This window comes from Schistocerca nitens, chromosome 11 (genome assembly GCF_023898315.1).
Source record: "Schistocerca nitens isolate TAMUIC-IGC-003100 chromosome 11, iqSchNite1.1, whole genome shotgun sequence".
Lineage (NCBI taxonomy): Eukaryota > Metazoa > Arthropoda > Insecta > Orthoptera > Acrididae > Schistocerca > Schistocerca nitens.
Window position 1 is genome coordinate 183,034,463 of NC_064624.1, and position 20,190 is coordinate 183,054,652.

At 45.4% G+C, this 20,190-nt stretch overlaps 1 protein-coding gene and 2 pseudogenes across 1 annotated transcript in view; 2 read left to right on the plus strand and 1 right to left on the minus strand.

Annotated features, from left to right (window-relative positions):
* The window catches only part of LOC126213013 (coiled-coil domain-containing protein AGAP005037-like), a 257,242-nt gene that overhangs the window by 30,875 nt on the left and 206,177 nt on the right, over positions 1-20,190 (plus strand). Inside the window, exon 3 of the mRNA XM_049940574.1 lies at positions 7,112-7,283. Within this exon, the coding sequence (XP_049796531.1) occupies positions 7,112-7,283 (172 nt within the window). The remainder of the gene's footprint in view (positions 1-7,111; positions 7,284-20,190) is intronic.
* On the plus strand, positions 3,071-3,188 carry LOC126214088 (5S ribosomal RNA; annotated as a pseudogene).
* Positions 8,219-8,336, minus strand: LOC126214008 (5S ribosomal RNA; annotated as a pseudogene).

Here is a 20,190-nt window from a genome sequence, read left to right on the forward strand (position 1 = left end):
TTTTGGTAGCAACTTGTTTTTTACTCTTGTTTAAATTCCATGTTTCCTAACAGATGGAAATGGTAAATTAACAAATACCGAATCATAATTTTTAATATAAATATAAAGACCTCGGCTGTGAAAAATGGTAAGGTGCAAGTTGGTTGTTTTGAGAAATTGCACAGTAAGATATTTCAAGTAAATTAATTGTGATGAGTCACTGTTTTCAAATGTTTCCAGAGCAGTGATATGTATTTAAAATCGTAAATTTCATTCAAAATTTTATTTTTATGATGCATCATGGATACTTAACATTGTTTATTTACAGACTGAGTGCACTTACAGGGATTAGCACTGACTTCCGTTGTTTACTTGCTGGACGAGTTATCGAAATATTACTGAGAGATCTTTCAAAGCCGGCCGCGGTGGTCTAGCCGTTCTGGCGCTGCAGTCCGGAACCGCGGGACTGCTACGGTCACAGGTTCGAATCCTGCCTCGGGCATGGGTGTGTGTGATGTCCTTAGGTTAGTTAGGTTTAAGTAGTTCTAAGTTCTAGGGGACTTATGACCTAAGATGTTGAGTCCCATAGTGCTCAGAGCCATTTGAACCATTTGATCTTTCAAAAATACTAATTTAAAACTCGGAGCTGTTTCAGTTTATGATACTAAGATTTACGTTAGCAATTCTGGCAATAATAAAGACTAAAAAACTCAGAAAATATTCTGTGGTTGAGCAGAATATGGAATTAATTTTATTGTCGCCTTAATGCAGTAGGTAAACGATTTTGAGGATGGCTCCTAACATTTCTGCCGCCACAGTAAAAAGTAAACTTTCGTTAGGGACACTACATTGTTTATTCGCGTAAATAAATATTCGCATTTACATCACCATCAGCAACAGCTTCAGAAGCGCATCTACGTTCAGCGACATATAAAGGATTTTTATCCGAGTCGCAGTTATCCACATCATCCTCAGATTCGTGCAAATCTCCCCTGGAAAGCATTTTCCTCACACAAACACCATTAGCTTTACTACCGCGTTTTCGGCGGTTACAACTGTTTTCATGAGCACATAGCGACAAATTTGCCACTGTGAGAATCTGAAATCAGAGACGGAGCTACAATATCTGTGTTTGTCGTGGAACTATCTACCATCTAATATGAATAAAGCACATCGCTTACCATGTTTTACATACAATAACTCTGTTTCTCATCCACTATCCGTTACTACTGTTTGCAGCCGAGGTCCTCATATCATATTCCTATTTTTAATTACTAATTGCATGTAAATAAAATCTGATAGATATTTGAAATGCCTTATAGTTAATCCATGAATAATACTGATCAATCCCTGCACATAAAAAAGTATTTTATGTTCTGTGTGATGTTTCATATTTTTGTTTATTGTGAGTTCTCGCATTTTCATGCGATTAGTAATTAAAAATAGATGTTATTTTTATTAGAAAATTATGATTCAGTATTTGTTAATTAACATTTCCATTTGCAAATAAACATCGACTCTAAATAAAAGTATTAAGAATTGGTACTAACGATGTTCGAACCAATGACTTAGCGTTTTCTATTTTCCTTACGCGTTCGTCTAGCGGTAACGATGTTAGCAAGTTTGACGTGTTTTGCAGTTAACAGCGGTCGGAAGTCTAATTTTTAAAGGTAATTTTTCTAGTTCTTTGAGAATTGCATCATACTGCTTTACAAAATTGGTGTCTTTCGTATTCTATTAAGTGTGAAGGAAATAAAAGTAGATGAGTCTGTAAGGTCATTTTGTTGAAGGAAATAGGGAAGATCCGAAGAAGAGCAGCGCATTTCGTCACAGGATCGTTAGTAAGTGCGAAATCCTCACAGAGGTGCTCATGGAACTCCAGTGACAGCAGCTACAATGGGGTATTGTGCATCGCAGAGATGTTTACTAATGTAAATTCCGTAAGCGCGCGTTCCTAAAAGAGACAACCTATATTCAGGGTGTGTCAACAAGAATCATCCGATTAGGCACGTCTATACTTCTGAAACTAATAAATATATACAGTGAATTTTATTGTTTGATGAACGGGAAACTCAAAAAGTTTTTTTCCATACCTTTTCATAGGTGTTCAATGCACTCCCCTCTCCCTTGAGACGGACGGCATATTTCAATGTGGTATTCAAATTATTCCCACACTGCAGCGAGCATGTCTTGAGTTACAGCTTCCACAGCTGCTGTTATGCGATGTCTCAGTTCATTCATTATTGCTGATACGGACGCACATAAACAGTCTTTTATAAGCCCCCACAAAAATTAATCACATACACTCAGGTCCGGTGACCTTGCAGGCCAGCAATGTAACGCTGAATAATTTGGTCCAGTGCAACCGATCCGTCGTTCAGTAATCCTTTGATATAAAAATCCTCGCAGCTTCAGATGCCAGTGTGGCGGTGCCCCATCCTGTTGGTAAATGAAGTCGTTCGAATCAGTCTCCAACTTTGAGAAAAGGAAGTTCTCAAGGACATCGAGATATGTGCTCCCTGTAACAGTGTTCTCGGCATAGAAAAATGGACCGTACATCTTTTCCCGTGAAACTGGACAGAACACATTAAATTTTTAAGAGTCCCTCTCCTGAAGGAGATTTTAACTCTGGAGCCGAGTGGAAGGTAGGAGACGAGATACTGGCAGAAGTAAAGCTGTGAGTACCGGGCGTGAGTCGTGCTTCGGTAGCTCAGTTGGTAGAGCACTTGCCCGCGAAAGGCAAAGGTCCCGAGTTCGAGTCTCGGTCGGGCACACAGTTTTAATCTGCTAGGAAGTTTCAGTCCCTCTCCTGTTGTACAACCTCATGTGGTTGTTCCGCACCCATATTCTCTTTCCATTTAAATACAATGTTGCCTCGTCGTTAAACATTAAGCGTGGAAGAAAACCGTTATCCTCCATCTTGCCGAGAACGAAATTATAGAACTCCACAAGTTGTTGTTTGCCACTCCCACGAAGAGCTTGCGAATTTTGTACGGTTTCATGTGTAAACGTCAACACACGCGAGACAGACATCGGTGGCATGTTGTCGATCTGCACGGCGAACGGATTTCTGTCGATTCATTGTGAATGTGGCAACGGCCTTGCCGCAGTGGATACATCGGTTCCCGTGAGATCGCCGAAGTTAAGCTCTGTTGGCCGTGGCCGGCACTTGGATGGGTGACCATCCGGGCCGCCATGCGCTGTTGCCATTTTTCGGGGTGCACTCAGCCTCGTGACGCCAAATGAGGAGCTACTCTACCGAATAGTAGCGGCTCCGGTCAAAGAAAACCATCATGAAGACCGGGAGAGCGGTGTGCTGACCACACGCCCCTCCTATCCGCATCCTCATCTGAGAATGACACGGCGGTCGGATGGTCCCGATGGGTCACTTGTGGCTTGAAGACAGAGTGCTTGTGAAAGTACGGCGGATGCGTTCGACGTCTGTGTCAGACTCACGGGGACGGCCCGGCGACTTTCCTTTACACAAGCAATCTGTTTCTCGATATTGTTCATGCCGTCGTCTAATGCTCTGCGCTGTAGGAGGATCCACAGGGTGGGTGGCGGTAGTTTCCTTTGAGACGTAACTGCTGAGGTCATCGGTCCCTCGGCTTACACAGTACGTAGTCTAACTGACGCTAGGAGCAACACAGACACCCATGCCCGGGGGAGGACTCGAACCTCCGGCGGGAAAGGCCGCGTGAACCGTGGCAAGGCGTCCTCGGCGTTGCTACCCCTCGCGGCGGAGAATCTACAGCATACCTAGAACGAAACTCACGCTGAACAGTTATTGTTGACCTGCTCTGCGCAAAACGTAGAACACAAAACGCTTTCTGTTGTCCCAACACCATTTTTAGTGGGCGCACACTGCTGCTTCCAAGCGCGAACAACCTAAAACTCGAGAGTTTGCTCTTCCCAACAATACATTGTTCACGCGCATATCTCAAGCAACATAATAGTTCTTTAGACGATGACCGGATTCAGCCCGTAATGACGATCCTCAGATCTACAATATACAAATATATACACCTAGTGAGCAGTGTGCCTTTCAACATAAAACAGCACTACGTATCACAATATACTATCATACAACCAGGGAAATGTACAGATAAAATACGGTAAAACGTACCTTTTTTACACCATGTCCTAAAGTGCTAAGGCCATATTGGCATCGTCAAAACCGCGTGACCGCTACGCTCGCAGGTTCGAATCCTGCCTCGGGCATGGACGTGTGTGATGTCCTTAGGTTAGTTAGGTTTAAGTAGTTCTAGGGGACTGATGACCACAGATGTTAAGTCCCATAGTGCTCAGAGCCATTTGAAGTATCGTCAAAACGTATAATCAGCATAGCATCGTAATACAGATCTAAAATAAGGTGTAGAATAGGCCACATCGTCCACACAGTCATTATTGCAACTGGCTAATGAAGTAACAGTAGCTACCAGAAATCTGTTTCCCTATGGTTCAAATGGCTCTGAGCACTATGGGTCTTAATATCCGAGGTCATCAGTCCCCTAGAACTTAGAACTACTTAAACCTAACTAACCTACGGACATCACACACATCCATGCCCGAGGCAGGATTCGAACCTGCGACCGTAGCGGTCGCGCGGTTCCAGAGTGTAGCGCCTAGAACCTCTCGGCCACACCGGCCGGCGTGTATGCCTATATCCTCCCTAGATGTCGCTACTGTGGGCTTAGATGAAGTCATCATTAACGTAACAAACATAATCTGATTAAAACACATTATATAAAATACATGTAGCAGACCTTTAAAATGGATAACTATCATGGAAACCAATTGTGATACATTAAAAGACGAATATGGCCTTAGCACTTTTGGACATGGTGTAAAAAAGGTACGTTTTACCGTATTTCATCTGTACATTTCCCTGGTTGTATGATAGTATATTGTGATACGAATTGCTATTTTATGTTGAAAGACACACTGCTCACTAGGTGTATATACACTACTGGCCGTTAAAATTGCTACACTTAAAAAATAAATGCAGATGATAAACGGGTATTCATTGGACAAATATAATGTACTAGAACTGACATGTGATTACATTTTCACGCAATTTGGGTGCATAGATCCTGAGAAATCAGTACCCAGAACAACCACCTCTGGCCGTAATAACGGCCTCGATACGCCTGGGCATTGAGTCAAACAGAGCTTGGATGGCGCGTACAGGTACAGCTGCCCATGCAGCTTCAACACGATACCACAGTTCATCAAGAGTAGTGACTGGCGTATTATGACGAGCCAGTTGCTCGGCCACCATTGACCAGACGTTTTCAGTTGATGAGAAATATGGAAAATTTGCTGGCCAGGGCAGCAGTCGAACATTTCCTGTATCCAGAAAGGCCCGTACAGAACCTGCAACATGCGGTCGTGCATTATCCTGCTGAAATGTAGGGCTTCGCAGGGATCGAATGAAGGGTAGAGCCACGGGTCGTAACACATCTGAAATGTAACGTCCACTGTTCAGAGTGCCCTCAATGCGAACAAGAGGTGACCGAGACGTGTAGCCGATGGCACCCCATACCTGTATGGCGATGACGAATACACGCTTCCAATGTGCGTTAACCGCGATGTCGCCAAACACGGATGCGACCATCAGGATGCTGTAAACAGAACCTGGATTCATCCGAAAAAAAAATGACGTTTTGCCATTCGTGCACCCAGGATCGTCGTTGAGTACACCATCGCAGGCGCTCCTGTCTGTGATGCAGCGTCAAGGGTAACCGCAGCCTCGGTCTCCGAGCTGATAGTCCATGCTGCTGCAAACGTTGTCGAATTGTTCGTTCAAATGGCTGTTGTCTTGCAAACGTCCCCATCTCTTGACTCGGGGATCGAGACGTGGCTGCACGATCCGTTACAGCCTTGCGGATAAGATGCCTGTCATCTCGACTGCTAGTGATACGAGGCCGTTGGGATCCAGCACGGCGTTCCGTATTACCCTCCTGAACCCACCGATTCTATATTCTGCTAACAGTCATTAGATCTCGAGCAACGCGAGCAGCAATGTCGCGATACGATAAACCGCAATCGCGATAGGCTACAATCCGACCTTTATAAAAGTCGGAAACGTGATGGCACGCATTTCTCCTCCTTACACGAGGCATCACAACAAGGTTTCACCAGGCAACGCCGGTCAACTGCTGTTTGTGTATGAGAAATCGGTTGGAAACTTTCCTCATGTCAGCTCGTTGTAGGTGTCACTACCGGAGCCAACCTTGTATGAATGCTCTGAAAAGCGAATCATTTGCATATCACAGCATCTTCTTCCTGTGGGTTAAATTTCGCGCCTGTAGCACCTCATCTTCGTGGTGTAGCAATTTTAATGGCCAGTACTGTATTTGTATATTGTAGATCTGAGGATGGTGATTACGAACTGAAACCGTTGACCGTCTAAAGAATTGAGATTGAAATCAAAGACTGGAATAAAAAACATTTGACAGTATTGGATCACTGTTTGCATACGCGACTATGTCGCAGTTGGTGAATAATAGTCATGATTTTTTTCAAAATCGGATGATTCTTTTTGATGCGTCCTGTATTGCTTCCTCCCACTTTCTCTCGTGGAAAGACTATGGAAGTAAAATTCGAGCTCATGCCGAGGCTTAACAATGGTCGTTCTTTCGACGCACTATTCGTGACTGGAACGGAATAGGGGGAAGTCAAAGTGTTACACACCATTAGGTGCCCCATACTGTTAGTAAATGAAGTCGTTCGAATTAGTCTCCAACTTTGGGAAAAGAAAGTTATCAAGGATATCGAGATATGTGCTACTGTAACAGTGCTCTCGGCATAGAAAAATGGACCACACATCTTTTGCCGTGAAAGTGCTCAGAACACATTAAATTGTGAAGAGTCCCTCTGTTGTTGTACAACATCATGTGGTTGTTCCGTACCGGAGCCTTAACAATGGTCGCTCTTTCGACACACTATTCGCGACTGGAACGGAAAAGGGGGAAGTCAAAGTGGTACACACCATTAGGTGGCTTGCGGGGCATACATGTAGCTGTAGAGTGTAGCTGGACCATGTGTTAGTGTACGTGCACGCACGCCCCTCTTGTGTGTACTGATGGAAGCGCCGTGTACCGCGGTGCCGGCCTTGCTCTCGCCACAGACCGCCTGCACACCGAGAGCGGCTACATGTCTTCGCCCGAGCGGGGCGGTCCCTCGAGGGGTTACGCGCCGCCGTACGCCCCCGCCGGCGCCTCCGCCTACGAAGACCCCTACTACAGCCAGTACGCCCCGAGATCTGGCTCCATCACGCCCGTCATCGACGAGGAAGCCAGGTATGTAACTCACTTCTACTTCGCCACAACTAGATACATGAACAGTACCCAAAAGCTGACATCCTGACCTGTGTTATAAGGCGCTTCTGTTAAAAAATAGTGTGTATCGTAAGAGCGAAAATGGTAACGGGTTACTCTGGGGCTTCAGAATATGCCTGCGCGAAAACTACAAATCATACAGAAAAGTTTTTAATTCACGTTACAGGTGCTCAGTAAGGGCACTATTTGTGGCACTGCAAACATCAATATCTGCTTGCAGGTCATTGAAGCTGCTGACACGAATTGCGTAGGAAGGCATGACTGCAGCCCACTTTTGTAAATCTATTCACTGCGTCGCCTATCTGCAGGCGCTAACTAATTCGATGCGACAACATGGAGCTGATGATTCCTGTACATTTTCTGACGTACTTGACCCCTAGTGCGGCTACGCCCTGTGGTTTATTACCAATCGAAACTTGGAAAGACATCTGTCCACAAATTTTTCTGTACGGCTTGTAGTTTTCGTGCAGTAGACTACTGAAACGTCAGAGGTAGTTATGAATAACCCGGTTTACGATAACAGCCACAAAAAAGGTTCTAGTTAATAAGGGTCCTCAAACGTGATAATCGTCAATGTGCGGTTAGGACCCTGCACTAACTTCTATAAGAACAATTGTTCTCATTAGTAAAAATCTGTATACTTTTCGATCAGGTTCTCATCCAGCTAGGATCGAATTTCACCCATGGTCTACATTAACTCCGTCTTCAGGTCACGAGTGGCGTACCGGGACCATCCGACCGCCGTGTCATCCTCAGTGGAGGATGCGGATAGGAGGGGCGTGGGGTCAGCACACCGCTCTCCCGGTCGTTATTAGGGTTTTCTTTGACCGGAGCCGCTACTATTCGGTCGAGTAGCTCCTCAATTGGCATCACGAGGCTGAGTGCACCCCGAAAAATGGCAACAGCGCATGGCGGCCTGGATGGTCACCCATCCAAGTGCCGACCACGCCCGACAGCGCTTAACTTCGGTGATCTCACGGGAACCGGTGTATCCACTGCGGCAAGGCCGTTGCCCTGATTCATATATTACCCCCAAAAATATGACGAGAAGCAGCCATGGTCAGGGAATACAACAAGATCGAAGCAAACCCTGAACTACCGGTACACATGGATATACCTGATCTGAGTACCAAGAGCCTTCGTTCAATATATCCTCCTCTTGCTCTCGACAACCTCATTGGGTCTGACATCAACTCTTGCAGAAGAGAATGGCTCCAGAATGCCCCAACAACTTGCCACCTAATGCTTTGTATTACTGAGGCAGTACCTGGGTTTGATCAGCCCGTATGTCTGTTTCCGAGACCGGAGCCGCTATTTCTCAGTCAAGTAGCTCCTCAGTTTGCCTCACAAGGGCTGAGTTCACTCCGCTTGCCAACAACGTTCGGCAGACCGGATGGTCACCCATCCAAGTGCCGACCACGCCCGACAGTGCTTAACTTCGGTGGTCTCACGGGAACCGGTGTATCCACTGCTGCAAGGCCGTTGCGCCATGGTCTACATTAACAAGAAATACAACAATATTTCAGCAATTATGATTTACTGTGCACTCGTCCCTGTTAAAGAAGGTGTTCCGCGTGTCATCCTCGCATTCGGATGCAGTACTGCACTCGTTTTCGCAGATAATTACGAATTCTCTCAAACACCTCCTCGTCAATCTCGACAAGACAGTAAAATTCGCTGCTCCAGGTCTTCAACCGTAAAAGCGGCAGTGCTATACACCTGAATAATTCAGACGTTCCGAAACAGAAAAACCCAGAGGATTGGGGTCAGCTGATCTCGGAGGCCAACGTACAGGCCCTGCTCGACCTATCCATCTTGGCGCCTCAGATGTCGTACACTCCTGGAAATTCAAATAAGAACACCGTGAATTCATTGTCCCAGGAAGGGGAAACTTTATTGACACATTCCTGGGGTCAGATACATCACATGATCACACTGACAGAACCACAGGTACATAGACACAGGCAACAGAGCATGCACAATGTCGGCACTAGTACAGTGTATATCCACCTTTCGCAGCAATGCAGGCTGCTATTCTCCCATGGAGACGATCGTAGAGATGCTGGATGTAGTTCTGTGGAACGGCTTGCCATGCCATTTCCACCTGGCGCCTCAGTTGGACCAGCGTTCGTGCTGGACGTGCAGACCGCGTGAGACGACGCTTCCTCCAGTCCCAAACATGCTCAATGGGGGACAGCTCCGGAGATCTTGCTGGCCAGGGTAGTTGACTTACACCTTCTAGAGCACGTTGGGTGGCACGGGATACATGCGGACGTGCATTGTCCTGTTGGAACAGCAAGTTCCCTTGCCGGTCTAGGAATGGTAGAACGATGGGTTCGATGACGGTTTGGATGTACCGTGCACTATTCAGTGTCCCCTCGACGATCACCAGTGGTGTACGGCCAGTGTAGGAGATCGCTCCCCACACCATGATGCCGGGTGTTGGCCCTGTGTGCCTCGGTCGTATGCAGTCCTGATTGTGGCGCTCACCTGCACGGCGCCAAACACGCATACGACCATCATTGGCACCAAGGCAGAAGCGACTCTCATCGCTGAAGACGACACGTCTCCATTCGTCCCTCCATTCACGCCTGTTGCGACACCACTGGAGGCGGGCTGCACGATGTTGGGGCGTGAGCGGAAGACGGCCTAACGGTGTGCGGGACCGTAGCCCAGCTTGATGGAGACGGTTGCGAATGGTCCTCGCCGATACCCCAGGAGCAACAGTGTCCCTAATTTGCTGGGAAGTGGCGGTGCGGTCCCCTACGGCACTGCGTAGGATCCTACGGTCTTGGCGTGCATCCGTGCGTCGCTGCGGTCCGGTCCCAGGTCGACGGGCACGTGCACCTTCCGCCGACCACTGGCGATGTACTGTGGAGACCTCACGCCCCACGTGTTGAGCAATTCGGCGGTACGTCCACCCGGCCTCCCGCATGCCCACTATACGCCCTCGCTCAAAGTCCGTCGACTGCACATACGGTTCACGTCCACGCTGTCGCGGCATGCTACCAGTGTTAAAGACTGCGATGGAGCTCCGTATGCCACGGCAAACTGGCTGACACTGACGGCGGCGGTGCAGAAATGCTGCGCAGCTAGCGCCATTCGACGGCCAACACCGCGGTTCCTGGTGTGTCCGCTGTGCCGTGCGTGTGATCATTGCTTGTACAGCCCTCTCGCAGTGTCCGGAGCAAGTATGGTGGGTCTGACACACCGGTGTCAATGTGTTCTTTTTTCCATTTCCAGGAGTGTATTAGCAAATATGTGCCCCATCGTGAATATACCACATTCCCCAACGACGGAAAACTGGTGAAATTTGAGCGCAATTAAATGAAGACGTGATTGAAAAGTGTAGATTTCAAATACATTCGTTCTGCCTAGGTCAATATTTCACACACAAATCTCTAGCGGATCGTAACCGCACATTCGCAGTTACCTTGCAAACATCTCGTTTGCAGATCCGTGTTTACTAGAACGATTTCGCTTCTGTTGTCAGGTATTTCTGTATTTCTGTCTCAGGTGTCGCTATCAATTATGATACACAGGGTCTCGCTACTAATAGTTCTCTGCCGCATTTTGTCTAGTTCGATAGATATCCGGAATTTCGTGTTTGCCGTGAGTAAACGGAATTAACCCCAAATAAATACTGCTCTTCGAGAGTTCCACAGAATAACAAGGATCAACCGAAAACGTATTTGTTTCTCGTTACAAGCATTTTTTAAAACTGAAATCTTAAATGCCCGTTCGATACAGTCGACCAAAATTAGTGTGGCGCCATATTGTGTTTAATGATAAGAGCTTTCCTATCTTTCGGTGTCTATCTGCTGTTGTGGACTGCATTGGAGGGATGTATACATTTTAAATAAATGTTACAATGAGATACACCGTTGCAATGCATCTTTTTAATATTATAGCTTCATACTGTGAGCAGCAGGAAAATAATTAATTAGAGAATAATGTTTTTAGAGTTTTTAGGTTACCTCTTGTTTCGTGCTGTTTCCTGTCGGATACTATGGCCCACAACCAAAGCAAGAAAACATTAAATGACACACATTCTTTTTCTGTTACAAAACAGTGTACTTTGTGGATTTCAGCTCTTCTGATTGATTCGTGTCAGTAGAAGAATAATGGAAGATTTGTAGGCACGCCTTAATGCAAACGCTTTGTTATCCCTGAACTAGTTTCAGCGATAACTCGTCAACATGTTTTCATACTTTTACTTTTTCTGTACCTTATATGTCACTACGTTCATAACCTGTTGTGTTTCAACATACAGTATGTAATGCGTTGGCCTCGACTTATTAGGCGACTGTTTTGAAAACTTTATTTTAGTGCTTAAAAATGCAGTTAATGAAATCTTTGTGTATGTGTAGTTTCTCTGAACGTCACTTACTACGCTTACTTCGGGTTCCCAAAACAGATACCCAATACCGCTTCTGGTTCGCCATGTAAACACACCATTGTCGATTTTAAAAATGCTGTCTCAGCTAACGGATTTCATGATCCATAGCCGATTTTTGCTTCCATGTAAACGCTTCATCGTTTTTGAAACGTGTTTACATTGTCCGTTCCGTTTTTTTTTTTAAACCTCGGCTAACAAGATGGAGTGACTGTTTTGTGCAGCGAAACAGAAGAAGAAATATTAGATCGAGGAGGAAGTTATCCACACTCCATACTGAACTACAGAGAAACAGATACCGTGTTGATTAGATCGGAAACCAGAACAGCCGAATACCAGAGGCCATTCGTGTAATACAGTAAGTCGATTGGAAAACGTATATTTCACCGGATTTGCAAAAGTAATTCAGGCTTTAATATGAAGAAGCGACTGCGGAAAACTGTACCAGAAATTCTATTTTCGTCTTCGGTAAATTGTGTCGCGTGTAAACGTAGTAAGTGATAGCCACAGTAATTCACGTAAACTCTTTGCCGTCACACGTTGTTCTGAAGCTCTGTGTTTCAGTTTCGAACGTATCGTGCAAATTAACGTGTGGTTAAAAAAATACTACAAATTAATGTGTGGTTAAAACGTTGAACTAAGCGTATCCTACAAATAATGCCTATGTGAATTAATATACAATGTAATTCCCGCACTCCAACTGCGAGCCGAACATTAAGGAGCAAAATACGCTATAATTTCGCATTGTGCGAAAGTGTTATCATTGTCAATAGCATCAAGAATCTCGTTACAAAGTGGCACACGTTTGCGTTTGTCATCAGGACGCAGAGCTTGTAACAGCTGTAACTTGTATGGCTACATAACAAACCGACGTCCTAAAACACGCAAAATTGTTTTTGTAGGCAGTTGTAACTCCCGACTGGCACGACCAGTTGATTTTGAAGGACTACGTCGGAAAGCAGTTTGAATTCGTGCAACATTTTCTTCAGGAACACGAGGGCGGCCAGAACTCTTTCCTTTACATACACATCTTGTATCTAGAAACTGTCGATACCATCTGCGAATGTTCCACCCATTCGGAGGATTTGGTACCTAAACCTGAAACGTATTTGCACTGTAATCACGTAATTGCACTTCGCAAACTCGAGAACACAAAATGATTTCTGGTGCGGAGTAGCCATTTTAAACTATGGCCGTTACCAAGCAAAACAGAAGACAACTCACACCTAGCGGTTGTTAATACACTCCTGGAAATTGAAATAAGAACACCGTGAATTCATTGTCCCAGGAAGGGGAAACTTTATTGACACATTCCTGGGGTCAGATACATCACATGATCACACTGACAGAACCACAGGCACATAGACACAGGCAACAGAGCATGCACAATGTCGGCACTAGTACAGTGTATATCCACCTTTCGCAGCAATGCAGGCTGCTATTCTCCCATGGAGACGATCGTAGAGATGCTGGATGTAGTCCTGTGGAACGGCTTGCCATGCCATTTCCACCTGGCGCCTCAGTTGGACCAGCGTTCGTCCCGGACGTGCAGACCGCGTGAGACGACGCTTCATCCAGTCCCAAACATGCCCAATGGGGGACAGATCCGGAGATCTTGCTGGCCGGGGTAGTTGACTTACACCTTCTAGAGCACGTTGGGTGGCACGGGATACATGCGGACGTGCATTGTCCTGTTGGAACAGCAAGTTCCCTTGCCGGTCTAGGAATGGTAGAACGATGGGTTCGATGACGGTTTGGATGTACCGTGCACTATTCAGTGTCCCCTCGACGATCACCAGTGGTGTACGGCCAGTGTAGGAGATCGCTCCCCACACCATGATGCCGGGTGTTGGCCCTGTGTGCCTCGGTCGTATGCAGTCCTGATTGTGGCGCTCACCTGCACGGCGCCAAACACGCATACGACCATCATTGGCACCGAGGCAGAAGCGACTCTCATCGCTGAAGACGTCCCTCCATTCACGCCTGTCGCGACACCACTGGAGGCGGGCTGCACGATGTTGGGGCGTGAGCGGAAGACGACCTAACGGTGTGCGGGACCGTAGCCCAGCTTCATGGAGACGGTTGCGAATGGTCCTCGCCGATACCCCAGGAGCAACAGTGTCCCTAATTTGCTGGGACGTGGCGGTGCGGTCCCCTACGGCACTGCGTAGGATCCTACGGTCTTGGCGTGCATCCGTGCGTCGCTGCGGTCCGGTCCCAGGTCGACGGGCACGTGCACCTTCCGCCGACCACTGGCGACAACATCGATGTACTGTGGAGACCTCACGCCCCACGTGTTGAGCAATTCGGCGGTACGTCCACCCGGCCTCCCGCATGCCCACTATACGCCCTCGCTCAAAGTCCGTCAACTGCACATACGGTTCACGTCCACGCTGTCGCGGCATGCTACCAGTGTTAAAGACTGCGATGGAGCTCCGTATGCCACGGCAAACTGGCTGACACTGACGGCGGCGGTGCACAAATGCTGCGCAGCTAGCGCCATTCGACGGCCAACACCGCGGTTCCTGGTGTGTCCGCTGTGCCGTGCGTGTGATCATTGCTTGTACAGCCCTCTCGCAGTGTCCGGAGCAAGTATGGTGGGTCTGACACACCGGTGTGAATGTGTTCTTTTTTCCATTTCCAGGAGTGTATAAACTAGATTGTGATTTCGTTTCTCGAATAGCCGAGACGAGGCGCAGTGATCGATAGTTTGGACAAAATAATACTTTGTAATACGTATATTCTTTTTGAAATACCCTGTATTAGTCACCTTCTTTGTAGATAGTGTGGAGCTGGTATCAGGAAGTCACGCAACACTCCACCGTTGTCATAAGTCACGGCACTGAAGTGGTGTGGTTGTCTCAGACGCAGTGCCAAATCAGCACAGTAACATGGTCGACGTGAAGATGTAACAAAATAACAGAAACGAGATATTCTCGCGCCCATGGCCATATCGTTAATGCAGTTGGCAGATTTGTATGAGTATCAACGCGGACTGCCCAACGTGTCTACAAAGGATGATGTTCCACTGGCACCCATGTAACACGGTGTAACAACAGTGATCGTAAACCGCGGGACTGCTACGGTCGCAGGTTCGAATCCTGCCTCGGGCATGGGTGTGTGTGATGTTCTTAGGTTAGTTAGGTTTATGTAGTTCTAAGTTCTAGGGGACTTATGACCTAAGATGTTGAGTCCCATAGTGCTCAGAGCCATTTTTGAACAGTGATCGTAAAAACATCCTAACCGGCATGGACCGGAGACGAATGTCGAGCCTTGTCAATGACAATCTGTTTAAAAGTTGACACGAACTGCTGCTGTTATTGAATAATGATGTTCTGAAATGAGGTAAGTGAACACATGTAATTCAGAGACAGTATTCTGATATATAGTTTCATATGGAAACGACTGGTTGCTTAGAGGAAGGTCCGAAGATTATAAAATATTGTTAGAAACTAATCATATCATCAATAAATGTACAAGTGAGATGGTATGAAAAGAATAAGTGTTAAATTTCAACATGTTTGCCGAACTTCTTGCGGCGAATATAACTGAAATGGCGGTAGTTCAAAGATTATTGCTTTTTTTTAACACAGAGCGGTGTAAACAATAACAAATGTCAATGAAGATTTTTGTGACGCCGCGTTCTAAATCACCTCCCACTCCTCGTCAGTCACGTCTTATTATCAGGTTAGCGGCTGTAGTTACCACTTTCCCCCTCCCCCTTAAAAAAATGCAACGTAATTTATGGATGCTTCCATTACAGTTAATGCTAATTTCAAATGTACAGTTTAATAGAATTTCCTTATAATGAAAACAGCCATATAATTATTTTCTGTTACAACGGAACTTATGAGAATTTAACTCTTAGAATTAAACTGAATACTAAACGTAAAAGTTTTCATCAGGACCTGTTTAAAACTATTTCAACATATTGAGTTTTCATACGCATTTGCGAAAATTAGTGGAAGAATTCTAAGGGGTTATGTTCTAAAGTACGCATGATTTTTAAAAAATACGTTTCAAGAAGCTAAACCCGTTGCCAGAATGCCCATAGTAAAAGGCATATGGAAGCAAACTGAAATAAGTATACACGAAATAACCTTTACGAAAACACTCGAGTGTGCTAGCGACATGAATCATTATACCAGTTTTCGCGCGAACGCTGGAACCGATTACTATGGACATTTAGAGTTGGGTATCTCATAAAAGCTTATTGCTCACTGCGGCAAATAAAAGTTGATGTCTCTAGTGGACCAAACAATGTCGAATCTGGACAGTGGCTGAGTGGAAGGCGAGTAGTGTAATCTGACGAGCCGCGATTTTGCCTCCTTTCGAACGATGGAAGGCTCTCTGTCACCGACGGCCCACTGAGGCATTTAAATCGATGGAGATGGTTCCTTGATGTTTTTTACGTGTTTTTCATACCGTGACTTGGTTCCCCTCGTTATCGTGAATGCGAACCAGGATGTTTCTTTGAACATTCTCGCCGACCTTTCATTTACGTCTTCATGGTGGTATGCGGTAGGCGCTCGTCTTTTCCAAGGCATGTTCTCGGGGCGGCACTCATACGTTCCTGGCACCTCGACTACCCCCTAAATCATCATATCTCAGTCCCCTAGAGAAAAGTCTGGGACTATTTGGAACAGCTGATGAAATGTAGCGATCAACGTCTCCGATGCTTTGTAGCTCTGCAGGATCTAATCATGAGGGAATGTCTTCATCTGCCTGAGGAAACTTATGGACTCTCTTCGCCGAATTGGAATCTTTATCAAGGCCAGAGGTAGTGTTAATTGGTATCTGTTTGATGTCTCCAGGAGTGTGATTCCATGTCACGTCCGTCACAGATCGATCACTTGTACAGGGTGTTACAAAAAGGTACGGCCAAACTTTCAGGAAACATTCCTTACAAATAAAGAAAAGATGTTACGTGGACATGTGTCCGGAAACGCTTAATTTCCACGTTAGAGCTCATTTTAGTTTCGTCAGTATGTACTGTACTTCCTCGATTCACCGCCAGTTGGCCCAATTGAAGGAAGGTAATGTTGACTTCGGTGCTTGTGTTGACATGCGACTCATTGCTCTACAGTACTAGCACCAAGCACATCAGTACGTAGCATCAACAGGTTAGTGTTCATCACGAACGTGGTTTAGCAGTCAGTGCAATGTTTACAAATGCGGAGTTGGCAGATGCCCATTTGATGTACGGATTAGCACGCGGCAATAGTCGTGGCGCGGTACGTTTGTATCGAGACAGATTTCCAGAACGAAGGTGTCCCGACAGGAAGACGTTCGAAGCAATTGATCGGCGTCTTAGGGAGCACGGAACATTTCAGCCTATGACTCTGCGACTGGGGAAGACCTAGAACGACGAGGACACCTGCAATGGACGAGGCAATTCTTCGTGCAGTTGACGATAACCCAAATGTCAGCGTCAGAGAAGCTGCTGCTGTACAAGGTAACGTTGACCACGTCACTGTATGGAGAGTGCTACGGGAGAACCAGTTGTTTCCGTACCATGTACAGCGTGTGCAGGCACTATCAGCAGCTGATTGGCCTCCACGGGTACACTTCTGGAATGGTTCATCCAACAATGTGTCAATCCTCATTTCAGTGCAAATGTTCTCTTTACGGATGAGGCTTCATTCCAACCATTTTGTAAATTTTCACAATCAACATGTGTGGGCTGACGAGAATCCGCACGCAATTGTGCAATCACGTCATCAACACAGATTTTCTGTGAACGTTTGGGCAGGCATTGTTGGTGATGTCTCGATTGGGCCCCATGTTCTTCCACCTACGCTCAATGGAGCACGTTGTCACAATTTCATACGGGATACTCTACCTGTGGTGCTAGAACATGTGCCTTTACAAGTACGACACAACATGTGGTTCATGCACGATGGAGCTCGTGCACATTTCAGTCGAAGTGTTCGTACGCTTCTCAACAACAGATTCGGTGACCGATGGATTGGTAGGGGCGGACCAATTCCATGGCCTCCACGCTCTCCTGACCTCAACCCTCTTGACTTCCATTTATGGAGGTATTTGAAAGCTCTTGTCTACGCAACCCCGACACGTTCTGTTGCTGTGTGTTTCCATTCCATCATTAATGTGATTTGAAGAGAAGTAATAAAATGAGCTCTAACATAGAAAGTAAGCGTTTCCGGACACATGTTCACATAACATATTTTCTTTCTTTGTGTGTGAGGAATGTTTCCTGAAAGTGTGTTGCACGTGAACCGTCGGATTTGACACCAGATAAAACAATTTATTCGAATCGAAGGAACCTTCTGCGAACAGCTGTGATTAATGCTATACTATAGTGTCAGACCGTCCAAGAACCCGGAAGTTCTCGATTGGAACATATACTCGAGAACTGATGTCGAGTATTCGAACATCACATCCGAAAATAAATCCTCCCATTTCACGGTGCAGACTGATTCATGTCGCTAGCACACACGAGTGTTTTCGTAAACGTTATTTCGTGTATACTTATTTCAGTTTGCTTCCATATGCCTTTTACTACGGGAATTCTGGCAACGGGTTTAACTTCTTGAAACATATATTTAAAAAAATCGTGCGTACTTTATAACATAACCCCTAGAATTCTTCCACTAATTTACGCAAATGCGTATGAAAACTCAAGATGTTAAAATAGTTTGTAAACAAGTCCTGATGAAAACTGTAACGTTTAGTATTCAGTTTAATTCTAAGTGTTAAATTCTCATAAGTTCTGTTGCAACAGAAAATAATTATATGGCTGTTTTCATTATAAGGAAATTGTATTAAAATGTACATTTGAAATTAGCATTAACTGTAATGGGAGCATCCATAAATTACGTTGCACTTTTTTTTTTTTTTTTTTTTTTTGAAAGGGGGATAATAAGACGTGACTGACGAGGAGAATGAGGTGACTTAAAACGCGGCGTCACAAAAATCTTCATTGACATTTGTTATTGTTTACACCGCTCTGTGTTTAAAAAAAGCAATAATCTTTGAACTACCACTATTTCAGTTATATTCGCCGCAAGAAGTTCCGCAAACTTGTTGAAATTTAAGATTTATTCTTTTCTTACCGTCTCACTTGTACATTTATTGCTATGATATGATTAGTTTCGAACAATATTTTATAATCTTCGGACCTTCGTCTAAGCAGCCAGTCCTTTCATTATGAAACTATATATCAGAATACTGTCTTTGAATTACATGTGTTCACTTACCTCATTTCAGCCCCCCCATGAACCATGGACCTTGCCGTTGGTGGGGAGGCTTGCGTGCCTCAGCGATACAGATGGCCGTACCGTAGGTGCAACCACAACGGAGGGGTATCTGTTGAGAGGCCAGACAAACATGTGGTTCCTGAAGAGGGGCAGCAGCCTTTTCAGTAGTTGCAGGGGCAACAGTCTGGATGATTGACTGATCTGGCCTTGTAACATTAACCAAAACGGCCTTGCTGTGCTGGTACTGCGAACGGCTGAAAGCAAGGGGAAACTACAGCCGTAATTTTTCCCGAGGACATGCAGCTCTACTGTATGATTAAATGATGATGGCGTCCTCTTGGGTAAAATATTCCGGAGGTAAAATAGTCCCCCATTCGGATCTCCGGGCGGGGACTACTCAAGAAGACGTCGTTATCAGGAGAAAGAAAACTGGCGTTCTACGGATCGGAGCGTGGAATGTCAGATCACTTAATCGGGCAGGTAGGTTAGAAAATTTGAAAAGGGAAATGGATAGGTTAAAGTTAGATATAGTGGGAATTAGTGAAGTTCGGTGGCAGGAGGAACAAGACTTTTGGTCAGGTGATTACAGGGTTATAAATACAAAATCAAATAGGGGTAATGCAGGAGTAGGTTTAATAATGAATAAAAAAATAGGAGTGCGGGTTAGCTACTACAAACAGCATAGTGAACGCATTATTGTGGCCAAGATAGACACAAAGCCCATGCCTACTACAGTAGTACAAGTTTATATGCCAACTAGCTCTGCAGATGATGAAGAAATAGATGAAATGTATGACGAGATAAAAGAAATTATTCAGGTAGTGAAGGGAGACGAAAATTTAATAGTCATGGGTGACTGGAATTCGTCAGTAGGAAAAGGGAGAGAAGGAAACATAGTAGGTGAATATGGATTGGGGGGAAGGAATGAAAGAGGAAGCCGCCTTGTAGAATTTTGCACAGAGCATAACTTAATCATAGCTAACACTTGGTTCAAGAATCATGAAAGGAGGCTGTATACATGGAAGAAGCCAGGAGATACTGACAGGTTTCAGATAGATTATATAATGGTAAGACAGAGATTTAGGAACCAGGTTTTAAATTGTAAGACATTTCCTGGGGCAGATGTGGATTCTGACCACAATCTATTGGTTATGAACTGCAGATTGAAACTGAAGAAACTGCAAAAAGGTGGGAATTTAAGGAGATGGGACCTGGATAAACTGAAAGAACCAGAGGTTGTAGAGAGTTTCAG